General features: G+C 40.7%; 1 protein-coding gene across 1 annotated transcript in view; it reads right to left on the bottom strand.

Annotated features, from left to right (window-relative positions):
* The window catches only part of CNTNAP5 (contactin associated protein family member 5), a 491,198-nt gene that overhangs the window by 252,742 nt on the left and 221,779 nt on the right, over positions 1 to 16,677 (bottom strand). The window contains exons 6-7 of the mRNA XM_020805439.3: positions 15,550 to 15,734; positions 149 to 292 (exon numbers count right to left, since the gene is read on the bottom strand). Coding sequence (XP_020661098.3) covers positions 149 to 292; positions 15,550 to 15,734 — 329 coding nt within the window. The remainder of the gene's footprint in view (positions 1 to 148; positions 293 to 15,549; positions 15,735 to 16,677) is intronic.

Raw genomic sequence — 16,677 nt, 5'->3', positions numbered from 1 at the left:
TTGAAGAATATTCTTTAAAGAGAACGATTATGTGCCTGACTTGTCTAATGGAAGAGCTTTTCGCCTGGAGGGTGAGTAGTATCTGTCAACAGCAACAATATCAAGAAAAAGAACAAGTCCGTGAAGGAAAGAGGGAGTGCGGGCTTACCACAATGTAGATTTGTGGCTTCCGCCTTTTTGCCAGATCGATGATATTGACTCCATTGTAATAAAGGTTCTCAATGCACCCATGGAAATTTTTCTTCAGAAAAGTTCCTGGTTTTCCTGGAACTGGGATGCCTCCAAAACTGAGCTTTGGGAGAAGAAACAAATTTAACACTTAGTCTGAAAATAAAAGGGAAAACAAAACAAAAGATCTGGCTTGTGCATGTGCAGTTCATGGTGCCAGTTCCTCTTTATTTTTACTTTAAAAAAAAACCGAGACAGACCCCAAAACCAACAGAATAAAGATATTATCTGATTATTATGCTCTCCATCATCAAGGATGACACACCAGAGGAAAACTTTTGCATTGCCACCCATGCTTGAAGCTTGATTATAAAATACACTCATGTTCTGGAAGATACTAGGGGCAGAATAGTCAAAGTCCCATGTTCAAGTAGAAATCAAGCCTGTAATTACGAGCAATATTAAGGACATTTTAATTTTTTTCCCTCTGAAAATTCTACATTCAAATTTAACATTTTCATTTCCCCAACCTGAGTTCCTCTCTAGCCTCCTTACATGGCATCTATAGAGATTGTTCTTTTGTAGGGATAACAGGGCCTTTGGGAAAGCCACCAGCCCTAGGTTACCAGGTGCTTGGAATACTGCTACAAAAACATTCATTCCATTCTCAGGAAGGGGAGCAAGGAGAGACTGCTATCCCTCTTTTTGCAACAGCCACAGGTGGAGGAGGAGAAAGAAAGACCCATCACCCTTTTCACAGAAGCACAAGACACATAAGTGTAATAAGAGGTCCTAACCATTGCACAACCAGAGTTGCACTGTAGGGGAGAAAAGAGGCTACTCTGGAATGTAGTTATCAATCTCTATCATAGATTAAGCACTCCTAGCCTGGACTACATATGCTCCGATTGGGTTGAAGTTGCTTTCTGCCCAGTGTGATCTGAAGGCAAAGGGGCACTCACAAATCTGTCTTTTCCCTTCAACTGAGTTGAAAGGAACAGAATGGGCCACCACAATAATTAATGGGTTTCTCCAAGAGGGCATGGCCCCCCCGGCCCTCAAGGAGACACTCATTAGGCCCATTAGAAAAAAACCTAATTTGGCGGCTGACGAAATTGGGAATTATAGGCCTGTCACCCATGTTTCTTTCGTGAGTAAAGTGGTCAAGAGGGTGGTGGCCAATCAGCTCCAGGCCCTCCTGGAGGAAACCGATGCCCTTGATCCATTCCAGTTGGGCTTCAGGCCATGGCATGGTACAGAAACAGCATTGGTCACCCTGCAGGATGACCTCCTGAGGGAGGCCGACAGGGGCAATATGTCCTTGTTGGTCCTCCTTGATATCTCAGCAGTCTTTGATACCGTTGACCACGGTATCTTCCTGGGGTGGCTCTCTGAGTTAGGAATCTGTGGTCTTGCTTTGGCATGGCTCCATTCCTTCTTGAAGGACCGTCTCCAGAAAGAGCAGCTTGGCGAGATGACTTCCACCCCGTGGATGCTCAACTGTGGGGTTCCGCAGGGGTCAATCATCTCACCAATGCTATTTAATATCTATATGAGACCACTGGGTGAGGTCACCTGGAGTTGTGGGGCCCTGTGTCGTTGGTACACTGATGACACCCAGCTCTACCTCTCCTTTTTTCCTACTGCAGTGGATGCTGTTCTGACCCTTGAACGCTGCTTGGGGACCACTCTGTAGTGGATGAGGGCAAATGGACTGAGGTTGAATCCAGACAAGATGGAAATCTTGCACGTGGGCAGCCCCGGCGTCAGTGGATTGGGAAACTCCCTCTCCTTTGGGGGCATGACTTTTCCAATGAAGAGTGAGGTTCACAGCTTGGGCATCTGCGTGGATCTCACCATGGAAACCCAGGTGGCATCTGTGGTCTGGGCAGCTCATTTCCATCTTTGGAGGATTGTCCTATCTAGATGTGGGGGCACTCATGACTCTGATTCATGCCCTTGTAATCTCCAGAATGGACTACTGCAGTGCTCTCTACGTGGAGCTACTCTTGAGGCTGATGAGGAGACTTCAACTGGCCCAGATTTCAGCGGCCAGATTAATAACTGGAGTGAAGAAATTCCAGCACATGTCCCTCGCTCTGACCGCCCTTCATTGGTTACTGGTTCGTTTCCACATCGACTTCAAGGTTATGATGATAACATTCAAAACTCTAATCAGTTTAGGACCTTAGTATCTATTAGAATGTCTGCTCCCAGCCAGATCTGTCCATAATACCCATTCTTCATAGGCAGGGCATTTGAGGGCCTTGACCCCCAAGGAGGCCCAGAGGGAAAGAACAAGAGACTGGGCCTTCTTGGCAGTCACCCCCCACATATGGAATAACCTGCCTATTGAGATTTGTCTGGCACCCTCGCTGGATAGGTTCAAAAGAGCACTGAAGACCTGGCTCTTCCTCCAGGCTTCCCCAGAGCACTAAGATCTCACCCCCCCCCCCTTTTTACCATTCTTTTTGCCATCCTCTCCATCACCCTTTTTACCACCTTTATTGCCATCTGTTTTAATTTCTCTATTTATTATGTATTAATTCATTTTTATCGTGTTTTATTATTGTTCCTAATACTGCTGTTAGCCGCCCAGAGTGGCCTGGTTGCCAGATGGTGCAGGATATAAATTCAATAAATAAATAAATGAGTTCTTGTTGTCCGCAGAATGTTGTTACTTTGTTTTAAAAAAAAAAGATTTCAAGGCAATTCTGGAATATTGGTTCACTAGATCACCTCAAGAAAAGTAAATTTTAGAAACAGATGGAAATTGACAATTAGCATCCTTTTGAAGGCAGCTTCTGCTGTGCAAACACAGCTCTCTGCCTCTGCCGATTCCTGCGAGTTGTTTGATGTCTGGATAGCTAAATCAATTTCACCCATGGAAACCTGATTTTTGGAAACAAAAATGCAGATCATAGTGGAACCAAGTGTGCATTTGCTACTGTGCAGTCACATCCTATGTGATCTGACACTGTGTGAGTTGCTTCGATCTCTTTTAACCCCTGCCAGTCCCTCTGTGCTTGGTTTCTTTCTGTGTGTGCTTTTTGTTCTCAAAGGAAGGCTGATCTAGAGTCCAGTAGTTTTTCTGAGATTCATTATTCCTTGTTTCACACGCTTTGCTACCTCAACTTATAGCGACGGGATTCCATTCTGGCTTTCTAACAAACCAGGGCAATCAATATCAATTATACTGCTGAATTACTGGGGAAAAAAGTTTCCTTCACCAGTTATATTTTTAATTACCAGACTAATTGTTCTATTTTCCTTAGCTAGGTCTTTAATCCCTTAAATGTACTAAGATAAACTTTCATTAAACTATACACATACTAGGGGGAAGCATTGCAGACATAGAACAGAAGAACAAAAGGGAGTAGCTTCTGGACTTGGGAGGAGGATCAGCGGGAATGATTGCATAATATAATCACAGGATTAAATCAGAGGATTAAATTGATTTATCACAGTGCTGAAATCAGGGGAGTTCATGTGAAGGATTTGATGAAACCAGAAGAGAAATGTAAGAATCAGTGACAGACCATGCAGTGTAAAGCTTAGAATGCTTGCCTGGGATTTGGGAAATCTAATTTCTTGTCCCTTCTGAGCTGTGAAATTCAGTGGGTGACCTTGGACCTGCTGCTCCCCTTCAGCCTGATTGACCTCACAGATCTGTTGTGAGGTTACAGTGAAGCGAAGGAGAGTTCACAGACGGAAAGGAAGGAAGCAGTGGGATCATAATCAAAACTAACTAATAAACACAATTCCCTACCTGTTTCACTGTCTACATGTCTGTTCCAATTCCTGCATTAATCACTAATTTCCACATTAACTTTTCAACCCATATATAAGGAGAAGCTATGGATGGCCTCGGGTCAAGCTGGAATAGGAGCGTGCAGATGTGGGAAGAGGGAATTAGGGAGATCAAAGCAAAATATGCTGCTTATAAACCACTCCATAGCAATTAAAGCACTCTCTGGGCAGTTTACAATTATGTACCCCCCCCCCATGATCAAGTACTCAGTTTACTGACTTTAGAAGTATAAAAAACTGAGTTAACCTTGAACTGAGCCCATAGGGATCCACTTCAGGCCGTGAGCAGAGGCTTTATTAATTGTACAGTGGGCAGTTTTCCCAAAGAGGAGCTGTAGTACCCTTAGGGGAAATGGGCAGGGGAAATATTTTATATGGGCTCTTGCACATTTTAAAACCAGAAGAGTTTTTAAAAAGCAGTAGAGCCATCTATCAAAACCAACCACCAAATTATTTTCTGTTATAAGCTGTTAACTCAGAACCGACTTATACTGACCCTAATAGGTCTTTCATGGTAAGTGAGAAAGTTAAGGAGTGGCTTTAGCAGTTCCACATGACAAAATCATGATTTTCCATCACTGAACGGGGATTTGAACCCAGGCCCCCTGAATCCTAGTCCATCACTGTACCCATATCACCACTAGTATCCTTACTGTCAATGAAATAGATTATAGTTATGTTTATTAGCAGAATAAAGAAGGGAAAACTAGGCCTTATCTTACTTGTCCACCTGATTCTTTGAAAATAAGCATCATCTGATTTTCCATGTTACAATACCTTGTATAGTTATATATTATAATGACAATCAAGTAATTTCTATGTTGACTTAAAGGAATGAATACTGACTCCTTTTTTTCAGACGATAAGCTAACTAATTGCTATCAGACTTTGAAGCATTCATGTTAAAAATGGAAGTTAAAAGTGAAATGCTGCTCTATTTCATTTCCAGGGATGGAGAAATTTTGGGGGGTTCAATGGTCTTTTCCCAGACCTTGGATTATACTGCAAGACCTTCACCTCTTTTTGAGGCTTATGGAGTGTTTCGAGAAACTGAAATCTTTAAAACAAACAAACACATCAGCATGCATACAATTTTTTAAAATTCAAATTGATAAACCTTGGGCACAATTAGGGAAAACAAAATGTAAAAACATGCTGTAGCCAAGGAGGGGGAATGCACAAATTAGATAAAATGTGTAAACATACTGTAGATGCTCATTAGGACAAGGCATTTAAAATGTGCATGAATTTTTCCATGCAGGAAAAATCACACCCACCCACCCCAATCTTACAACTTGATAAAAGAACAGGAAAAAAAGGCTTGTGAGATTCATAGGAAGGCAATGAAACTGAGACTGAGAGGAGTTTACATCTTCTATCATTTCACATGGAATGACATATAGTCAGTGGCTGATATCAGTGTCATGATCATGTCAACAGGCCACCCAGCACAGCAGGCAACCTCTAACAGTGTTTCAATCCAGACTCTATAAAGCAAGTGTATAATTTTTAAGGCATTACTATCATTTTCATCAAACATCTGTAAACCTAAGAGTCAATGAATGATCATTTACCAAAATCTAGTAGCATTACATCACCTGCTGTAACTAACTGCAGCTAGTTGGTGAGGTGATGGAGTGTGCCTAGTCAAACAGTGAATTGTACAACCAAAATGCACCTCACATATTAGCCACAATTAGCCACAGCAAATTGTGCAAACACCAGTAGGGTTCTGACTATTATTAAAATATGCCATTATTTAATAGAGGGGGACTGGCAGTCGCTAATATGAAATTTTACTTTCAAGCTTTTCCATTAAAGCAATTAGTCCCAATAATTAGAGATAATAATTCAACACCATGGGTTGAGATGGCAAGTGGAGATCCAAATCAGATACAATATTCTCTTTCACCATTTCAGTCTGATATTATTGAGGTAGAAAATCCCTCCCTAGATGTTGCATATAACGTGCAGAAGCACTAGGTCAAACTACTGGCTTCACTTCCCTTTCCTCTTCGTCCATTCCTGAACCATTCATAATTCTATTCTCAAGAGAAGATCAACCAGTATAAAATCTGGAGATCACATGATGTCTTTAGACTGCAAAATCCTTCTACAAGAGATCACCATTCAGTAGTGATGCCCTCCAGATAATACTTCAAGGCTACAATCATACTTGATATCACGAGTTGAAGGTGTGAAGTTTTCTTAAGCATATAATGCATACACAGGGGCAACAAAGAACACTAACACCACATGAACAATGATGTGTTTCATCTGTCAATACATCTAGGAGACAAGCATCACAAATTTATCAATGGCTATTGGAATACATATATAGAAAAGTAAAAGGATTAAAAACAGTAGATCGTAATTCTTCAATACTGCATTCCATTTGGGAAAGGATTTTGTCAGTGTTTACTTTTTAAACCAGTTTCTGCGAAGATGCATTAAAAATAGTACACCTGTCATATTTAACCCTTGCTAAATGATGCATATTTGTTGGAGGGGATGCGGTCAGTATGGCTCATTTATTCATCTATGGATGGAGTGCCCTCCTGTTGTATAATATCAGAAGACTGTTGTCTGAATTCTAAATGAGACAACTAGTCAGGGAATAGAATATTGTAGTCAGCTTCTATATTTATTCATTTTATACATAATAACAGTTTGTTATTGCAGAAAGAACTGATTGCAATGTTATTACCCACTGCAAGGTTGGAAATTTATCAAAAATGGAAACATTCGGATTTTGGATGGTTTGATATTTGGATGAGTCAGGTATAGTCAGTTGCACTCAGTGCAAGATTAACATTCAAAATTAGAGTAGCAAAAGGAATAGGAAAAAAAGACCAATTTAGAATCCTAAAATCATAGAATAATTGAGTTGGAAGGAGCCTATAAGGCCATCGAGTCCAATCCATTGCTTAATGCAGGAATCCAAATCAAAGCAGAGCTGACAGATGGTCATCTAATTTTCTTTTGAATGCTTCTGGAGTGACCACCTCCCAAGGTAATTTGTCCCATTGTTGTACTGCTCTAACAGTTAAGAAGCTTTTCCTGATCTTCATCTGAAATCTGGCTTCCTGTAACGTGATATTATTACATGTCCTACACTCTGAGATTATTGGGAAGTGCTATTATATCTCCTCAGTCGTCTTTTCTCAAGGCTAAACATGCCAAGTTCTTTCAATCTTTCCTCATAGGGCTTAGTTTCCAGTCCCCTGTTCATCCTTGTTGCTCTCACCTGAACTTGTTCCAGTTTGTTTGCATTCTTCTTAAAGTGTGGTGGACACTGGACACAATGCGACCTAACCAGTGTTGAATAGAGGACTAAACCTCATGGGATTTGGAGACTATACTTTTGTGAATGCATCCTTAGATAGCATTTGCCTTTTTTTCTAGACACATCACACTATTGGTTCATATTTAACTTGTGATCCACAACAATTCCAATAACCGCTCTCTCATAGTATTAGTGAGCCAAGTATCCCCCATCTTGTACCTGTGCATTTGGTTTTTCAACCCCTTAGGTGCAGGAATTTGCACTTCTCCCTGTTAAATTGCATTCTGTTGTTTTCAGCCCAGTGCTCAAGTCTATCAACATCTTTTTGAATTTTGTTCTTATCTTCCCAGGTATTAGCTATTCCACCTAATTTTGTGTCATCGACAGATTTTAGAAGTATTCCTTGCAGTCTCCCTGCAGATTCTCCATCATCCAGGTGAGGTTATCTGGAAGTTGAGTCATGGCAACAGGACCTCTTTCTTATTAGGTTGAAATGTTTCACTACTCATCCAAGTAGCTTTTTCAGTCTGAGGAGAGTTGGTAGGAGACTCCTGATATATCCTCCACATTAGTTTAACTTCCCCCAGGTCTGAATAGGCTTGTTACATAGTTATGCTTTTACTAATTTCCTAAAAACTAAGAGGGGATGGCACCTGATGAACCTCTGTTGGAAGCTTGTTCCAGAGGAAAGGGGCTATAACAGAGAAAGTCTGATTCCGTTTTACCATCAAGGGCTAGAACGAATGGATGGTTTGGGTAGCTGCTTCATGGGATGACATTTTGACTGGTATGAAGGTCCTAAACTATCAAGACCTTGAATTGGGCACAGAAGCTAGGAGTGAACCAACAAAGGATATATGTTCATATCTGCTGGTACCTCTGATCTGGCAGCTGTATTTGGACCTGTTGAAGTTTCTATACTGACTTCAAGAGTAGCCCCATGTAGAGAATATTATAATATCTATTTTAGAGATCTGACTGACTTCAGCCTTTATTTTTACAACTCCATATATATTCATGTTTCGCAACCCTGCCTGTATACATTTTTTTTTCAATTTTACACAATAGAATAATAGGCACTCTGTTTCTATCCATAACAGTATATTTACCATTTGGAACTAAGAGCACATTTTCTACTCAGTTTTATATGCCCCTATAGTCATATACAATTTGAAGCCTAGGAAAATAGAGAAACAACTAAAATAACTAGGGCATGAGGATAGTAAGATAGTTCATAGGGGAAGGAAGGGGAAAGCAAATTTATCTAGTGACATTGTATGGTGAAATATACAATGATTATTAGTGTGAAATTTTCATTCCAGCAATTACCCCACCCACCCACCAACTGACCCAACCAGAACCTGCTTAGTCATGAAAAGTTGGTAATACCTTATATTATCTGATTACACTCTCATATGAGCTTATATATATGAGCATATATACTCAATTTGCTCTCCCTTCTGTCCTATTTATGCTTGTGACCTACATCATGGATGCATTCTCTTTATATTTCTTTATCAGGAAGGGAATTTCACATTTATTCCAGAAAATAATAAGTTTTATATACAATGTTTATAGTTACAATACACTGTACTTAAAGATATCATAGAGAAATCCAGAATACTTATTTTATTACACACAACACATTAGGCTGAAAGTAAGCTCAAATCAACCTGAAGTGTACCCAGGACAGAGAGAAGCCCAAGCCAACAAATTGGCGGCAGTTTCTTTCACACGAAATAAATACACACTTGAGAGCAAAGGAAGAAAGTAAACTAAGAGAACCAACATACTCTCTGATTTTCATCCCTGTTGGGCAGAGCTCCACCTCTTGCACACAATAATTCGCCCCTGCATGACTGTGTGTGCAACTCGCCCTCCCCCGGGCATGGGGTTCCATCGTGACTGGAACCAAAGGGGCTGAAAACAATCACTGTGCAAAGGAGGAAGAAAGCTGCATGGAGGGATATGTAGGCACACGCCTTAGAGTAAACCTTGAAGAGAACCAATTATTTTACCTTTGCAAAACACTGCATAACAAGAAAGGCTAAGCACACACAGGCTCTAGCCTTGACTTTGAGCTGTGATTAAATTACAGTGGGGTTTCTACTTAAGAACTTAATCCGTATTGGAAGGTGGTTCTCAAGTTGAAAAGTTCTTAAGTTGAATCTGCATTTCCCATAGGAATGCATTGAAAACCATTTAATCTGTATCTGCTCTTTTCTGTCCATAGAAACTACAGTGGAACCTCTACTTAAGAACTTAATCTGTTTTGGAATGGTGTTCTTAAGTTGAAACGTTCTTAAGTTGAAGCAAAATTTCCCATAGGAATGGACTGAAAACCAATTAATCCGTTCTGGCTGTTTTTTTTTTTGTTTGTTTGTTTTTTTTTGTTATGTAGAGGTGCGTTCGTACATTGAAGCATTAGTTCCCATAGGAACTAATTCAAAGCTGGTTAATACGTACTCTACCACTAGGGGGAGAATATTTTTAACCTAAGATGACCTTAAAAAAAGAGCAGGAAAGGTTTTTTTTTCCTGTTCTTATCTTGGATTTCTGTTCTAAAGTAGAAGCAAAATTTAGCAAATGGAGCTGTTCTTAAGTTGGATTGTTCTTAAGTAGAGACGTTCTTAAGTAGAGACCCCACTGTAGAACAGTGGTAGCTTCCCAATCACTATGCCTCATTTGGGGAATTCCTTTCTCCTGTACTTCCTCTTGTGCTCAGAAGATACATGAAGCACATGGAGGATTACACCATCTAGTCATGTCGATGATACCCACACTGGCCTGGGGCTAGATGCTAAATATCTGCACTGTCATGGTTTCAACTAAAAGTTCATGTTTCGTGAATTCAACCAGCTAGCCATTTCCCTCTCTTTGATTCCTTAAGTATTCAATGAGCATTTGAGGAGCAGGGCTCCTGGTCAAAGGCATCCCATTCCCCAAAACCTCAGTGTTAATACTAAAGCTGGAGACCTATCAAATCTAGCTGAGGTATAGAAGGGTATAAATGGCTCATCTTTAGTTGATGAAGTAGTTAACTACTTCATGGCTGCCTTAAGTTCTATTTAGGTGGAAAAGATTTTCAATGGAATGGATGTGCAAGTGGGTGAACAAAGGCACAAACTCCTAGTGATCAGAAATCTTGATAAGGCAGAGTTTTGGATCATGCAGAGCAGCCACTCTCAACCTTTTTTTTTGGGGGGGGAACATGACTATAATAAACACAATATGAAAGAAATACAGACCGAATCAGGATTGTATACGTTATAAAAGGTGGTGTGTGAAGGATTGTTTCCACTCTATGGCCCCCATTGAGAATGGCTGATGTAGAGCTTTGTAACTTCTATGTCTTTTCTGCCATTTAGGGTTACCTTTCACAAAGAAAAATACATTTTATATGACTCTGTGATCTGGCAATTTTTTCCTGTCAATTAAGTTCTTGAAGGCAATAATATTATTGGTCTTTAAGGAAATGTTTTTGTTCAAACAAAATGCAGTTTGCCAAGTATTCCTGGCATATTCATTTGGCAGTTCCACATAGTCCATAATATCAAAATCAGAGTAATAAACTAGATACGTCAGCAGTCATACTTAATGAAGCTGTACTTTGCATTTCTAGTTATATTCCTCACTTAAGTGATAACATAGATTATACATCAGAACGTAGGCAGGGCCAGAGCTACCACTAGGCAAACTAGGGGATGACCTGGAGCGCAGACCTGAGAGGGGCGCAAACCTGACCTCAGGGGGTCACAGGGCTGAACTCAGAGGAGCACAGAACTGATCTGAGAGAGACACAGTTTTATACAGACTAGTTTCTTGAAAAAAATTGCAACTGAAAATTTATATTTTAAAATTTTAAGATAAATACCACAACAGTGCTATGGAATATAATTATTTATAAAGTCTTATAAAATTTTTCTTTATACTGCAAACCAGGGGTCATGTCATAGCAAAAGGGTTGCTGATACTCTCATTAGCATAACTCATTTGCATATATCACCCCTGGCATCAATGGAAGGAAGCAAAAAACTGGGTAAGTAAAAATAAATAAATAACTTTCAGAGTAGCCAGTACTGCATACCCTTGAGTCCCCCCCCCAAGGTGACCCCTGCTGCAACCCCTATTTCTTACAAATGTCCCATTGACACCAGCCACTGTGATCTACTTCCTGGGGTTATAAGTCATCGAACAGGGCTAATGAACAGGCAGCAGTAGGGGAGAAAATTTTGGTGAAGCTTCTCTCACTTAGCTTTTGGTCTCTTTTAAGCTTTATTTATTTATTTATTTATTTATTTATTTATTTATTTATTTATTTATTTATTTATTTATTTATTTATTTATTTATTTGATTTTTACCCCGCCCCTCTAGACAATGTCTACTCGGGGCGGCTTACATAAGTTAAAACACATTAAAACAGCATACAGTATAAGTAACATATATACAGTGATGCCTCGCTTAACGAGCGCACCGTATAACGATTAAATCGCATAGCGATCCGTTTTTTCGGATCGCTAATGCGATCGCACAACGTTGTTCCCATAGGGAAAAATTCGCTTTGCGAAGACCGGTAAGCGTTTCGCTTACCGATCTTCGCAAAACGACCCCCGCCGATCAGCTGTTCGGCGGCCAAAATGGCCGCCGGAAGCCGGGAAATGGCCTAAAATGGCCGCGCGCAGCGTTTTCGCGCCCTCGTTAAGCGAGGCGAGGGCGCGAAAATGGCTGCCGGCCATCCTGAAGCTTCGCTGAACGGTGAGTATTTGGCCTATTTGGAACGCATTAAACGATGTTTAATGCGTTCCAATAGAAATCGCTGCCCCGTTCAGCGATGCTTCAGCATAGCGAAGGTTAATCCGGAACGGATTAACCTCGCTATGCGAGGCACCACTGTAATACAAGATGGCAAAAGTCAAGAAACAAGAGGGGAAAAAAAGAAAAAGAAAAAATTACTTAGTTGACTGGGGGGAAGGCCTGTTTGAATAACACCCAGTTTTGAAAACACCCAGCGAGGGTGCCAGCTGAATTTCAGTGAGGATTGTGTTCCACAGCCAAGGGGCGACCGCCGAGAAGGCCCGCTTTCTTGTTTTCTCCTTCCGGGCCTCCCTCGGCGTCAGTCCCCTCAGCCACCCCTGCTGGCTTTTTCGGATGATTTGGGTAGACCTGGGCAGGAGGAGGTGATCTGCCAAATATTGAGGTCCCAAACCGTTTAGGGCTTTATATGTGATCATTAACACTTTGAAGTCGATGTGGAAACGAATAGGTAACCAGTGCAGTGCAGCCAGAGTGGGGGAGATATGCTGAAATTTTCTCATCCCACTAATAAGCCTGGCTGCTGCATTCTGGACCATCTGAAGCAACGTGGTTGAGAGAGTGGTGGCAGATCAGCTTCAGGCGCTCTTAGACGAAACCAATGCTCTGGACCCATTTCACTCGGGCTTCAGGCCGCGCTATGGTACAGAGACGGCACTGGTCGCACTGCTGGATGACCTATATCCCCCTAGTTATAACTGAAGACAGACTTCTAGTTTGGGAGGGGCTTAACCAATGTTCCCTCTAAGACAGCAATGGTGAACCTATGGCATGCGTGCCACAGCTGGCATGCAGAGCCCTCTCTGTGGGCACACGAGCCATAAATTGCCATCGAGAAATACTTACCCATCCTCTGATCCTGGATTTTGGGAAGGAAGGGAGGGAGAGCCAAGATGACAATGGCTGTCGCCACCACAAACATACACACACACACACACACACACACACACACACACACACACACACACAAAAGACATGGAAACACCAGCTCCTGCCACCTGCACCTCTAAGAATTGCACCCAGAGGCAGAGCGGGGAGTGTCCTGGGCAGCCACTGGAGGCTGTACAGTGGGAGGAGTGGGAATCTTCAGGACAGTCGTGGTTGGTTTTGTGTCACTGGTTTAAGCCAAGTCAGCTTGTGAGCAGAAATTCTACTTTGTGACCTCTGACCTAGAAGATCTACTAATCTCTTGTTCATGCCTCTTTTAAAAATCCCCAATTCTGTGTGCCAGACCCAACATCCCCTAGTGTAAATTAGAGGGAACTTCGGTTTCACTTTCAATGTGGCAACTCTTACACTGCAACTGCAAGGCTGAACGTGTTCGCTTGGATGGTGTTCCCAATGACATCTGGGGAAAAGTGAGTTTCTATCTTCTTTTTACATTCCAGTTACTTCTGTTATCATTACATTGTATTTGGGAAATGGAACACTGGGGGAGAGTAAGGTCTTCCTCATTGAAATAGCTTCATTTGCCTGCTTGCTGAAGTTCTTGTGTTTTGCTGGCTATAGGATGTGTCTATATATCTACATAAGAGGGCACAGTCATGTTCTACACCACTGTGTGGCCACTGTGTGACAGAGAGTGTTGTACTAGGTGGGTCATTGGCCTGATCCAACATGGCTTCTTTTATTTTCTTATGAGGATAGTTCCTACAATGGCAACCTGGCAGTCATTTCACATAAATTTAATTACGTGATTTTTAATAATAATTTATTCTGAATGAGTTTTTAAGTTAAGAGTTTTTAAGCAGTCTTCTTTGGAGTCATGGCCATGGGCACTGTTCTGAACTGCCTGAAAATGTGCTTGTACTCACTTATAGAAGATCATCCAGGTGGACCGCTACTCTGAAATCATTGATGCACAATGGAAACAAAGATATTGATGCTGAAGATCTGTGCTGTGAACTTATAGCAATAGCTCAAAGACTTCCAAAGTCTATGCCACCACAAGGGCTACTTCTCTTCATAGTGCAACAAAAACTCCTGGATAGGTGTGCCTAATGTTTCTGTGTCTCTAAGGATCCTTCTCACACTTCCAGTATCAGTGGGTAGTGGTGAATGCAGTTTCTCAAAGCTCAAGCTTAAAAAACATATTTACGCTCAACAATGCTTCAAAGTAGACTAGTTGTTTTGGCAACTACAGTGGGGTCTCTACTTAAGAACTTAATCCGTATTGGAAGGTGGTTCTCAAGTGGAAAAGTTCTTATGTAGAATCTGCATTTCCCATAGGAATGCATTGAAAACCATTTAATCCGTATCTGCTCTTTTCCGTCCATAGAAACTAATGGGAAGCTGCTATTCCGCCTTCTACCACTAGAGGGGGATTTTTTTCTTTTTTTCCCCTTAGGTCAGGGAACAGTGTTAAAAGCACTTCTGATGAAGCTAATTTTGAAGCAATGGACTGAAAACCAATTAATCCGTTTTGGCTGTTTTTTTTTTATGTAGAGGTGCGTTCGTACATTGAAGCATTAGTTCCCATAGGAACTAATGCAAAGCTGGTTAATACGTACTCTACCACTAGGGGGAGAACTTTTTTTAACCTAAGATGACCTAAGGTTAAAAAAAGAGCAGGAAAGTTTTTTTTTCCCTGTTCTTATCTGGATTTTTGTTCTCAAGTAGAAGCAAAATTTAGCAAATGGAGCTGTTCTTAAGTGGAATTGTTCTTAAGTAGGGACGTTCTTAAGTAGAGACCCCACTGTATATCAATTGAACATGTCATTGATATATCAGTTGAGCATCAACCATTAACCTGAAGGAATCAGTGAAAAAAACTGCAAAAGAAAAGGCATGCAAAATGAGACTTTGATGTGGCAAAAATAGAAACATTTAAGAGACATTACATTTCATAGGATTATTCAAAATGATTTGTGTGCTAAAACTGTTTTGTATTTGAGAAAGAAAATTGAAGACTGATCTATTACTTGTTCTCTCAGTTTTTTAAAACAAAATTTTCACAATTTGAACTTTCTGTTTTTCCTACAATTTGTGATGTAAAGTGGGAATCAACTTCCTGTGATCCTAATGAGGATTTCAAGGTAAGTGAGATATTTAAGAAGTGGTTTTACCAGTTCCATATCCCCAGTGAGTTTCCGTGGCTGAATTGGGATTAAAATCAGGATTCCTGAATCACTGTCCACCACGCTAACCACACACTTGGTATCGACACATCTATACCACAGTATTGTTGCTACATTTATTAATATTCATAACTCCTGCAACGCATTGGGCACATATGCCATTACATTATTTCCTGTTTGCTCCTATGCACTTTGTAACATATATGAATGATTTGTCTTTTTTAAATGCAACAGTAGAAGTCAGTGTTCCATTAATCAAATCTGACTGGAGATAAAATGAATGCACATTATTCTTATTGTTCATAAAACCAGTGCCACCCACAATGACTGATTTCCTGAAATATTTTCCCAGATTTCGTAAGATAACATTCATTACACAAAAGGGATGAACACACCTCATAATCAATGTTCAAGTCATCAGAATCTCCCTTCGTCCGGAAGTGCTGCATGTGCTTATCCACTGTGAAGTTCACTTGCTTAATGAATCGTTCAATGAGAACAGAGTGCCAGTGCTGGTCATCCAGGAGGCTGCCCAAGGTGACTGAGGTGTGGGTGTTACTGAAACGTAGCTTGGCATCTCCTGCAGAGGCAATTCAAGAACATGGTTGTGACCTACAGATTCTTTGTCTATGGCTGGAGATCTGTACTTCAGAACAGCCCACTTACTTCCCCAAGGTTGCTCCCTTCCATTTCTAAAGGCTTCCCCGGGCACAAAAATGCAGCAATTTTGAATCGATCTGCCAAAGGAATCCTTCCGACTGCATTTCAATTCATTTCAGGCAGAGCTATGCACAAGACTTTCTCTGAAGCCCAACATCAGAAATCATGTCTTACAATAAGTATTAGTAATTCAAGAGGTCTAATAGAAACAGGGAAGGCATAAGCATGAAACATACTTTCATACATATAACTGCTGGATAGCTCAATGGTTTAAGTATCAGGCTACAGAGCCAGAGGTTGGAAATTCAATTCTCCACTGTGCCTACTTGATAGGGTCCCTTTCAGTTCTGTAGTTCTAAGATGTTAAGACAAACATTCGAGTTCCAGTAAGCTGTTAGAGGGGGAACTAGAATGTAGGTGAAATCTGAAAAGTATCCCGGCAGCTCTGTTTTCAAGGTGTCACAATAATCACCTATGGTGGAATATCTGGAATCCATTACAAAAAGTTTGGTTACAGGGTAATCCTGGGGTATAGATGCTGTTACATGTACCATTACAATATAAAGAGAATTGTTACATTGCCTGTTACCCAGTTTGAAAGAGCATTTGAGTTTGTAACACTTAAGCGCACCATCTGGATTAACTGAAAATCTGCAGCCTATAAATGTATCAGATGTGTTGTAATCAAGGGTAATACAGTCCAATTACTCTTGGCATTTCAAGCCATTACTCCTGATGGATTTTATTTTAATTTTAATGAGAGTCATTGTTACCAAGACAACTTCAGACTTTAAAAAAAAGCCAACAAACAAGCATGCTAATATTTTGTAATACCACAGAAGAAATTCAAAAATAAAATGATA

This window comes from Pogona vitticeps, chromosome 1 (genome assembly GCF_051106095.1).
Source record: "Pogona vitticeps strain Pit_001003342236 chromosome 1, PviZW2.1, whole genome shotgun sequence".
NCBI classification, from domain to species: domain Eukaryota; kingdom Metazoa; phylum Chordata; class Lepidosauria; order Squamata; family Agamidae; genus Pogona; species Pogona vitticeps.
This window is presented reverse-complemented; position numbering and strand designations above follow the sequence as displayed.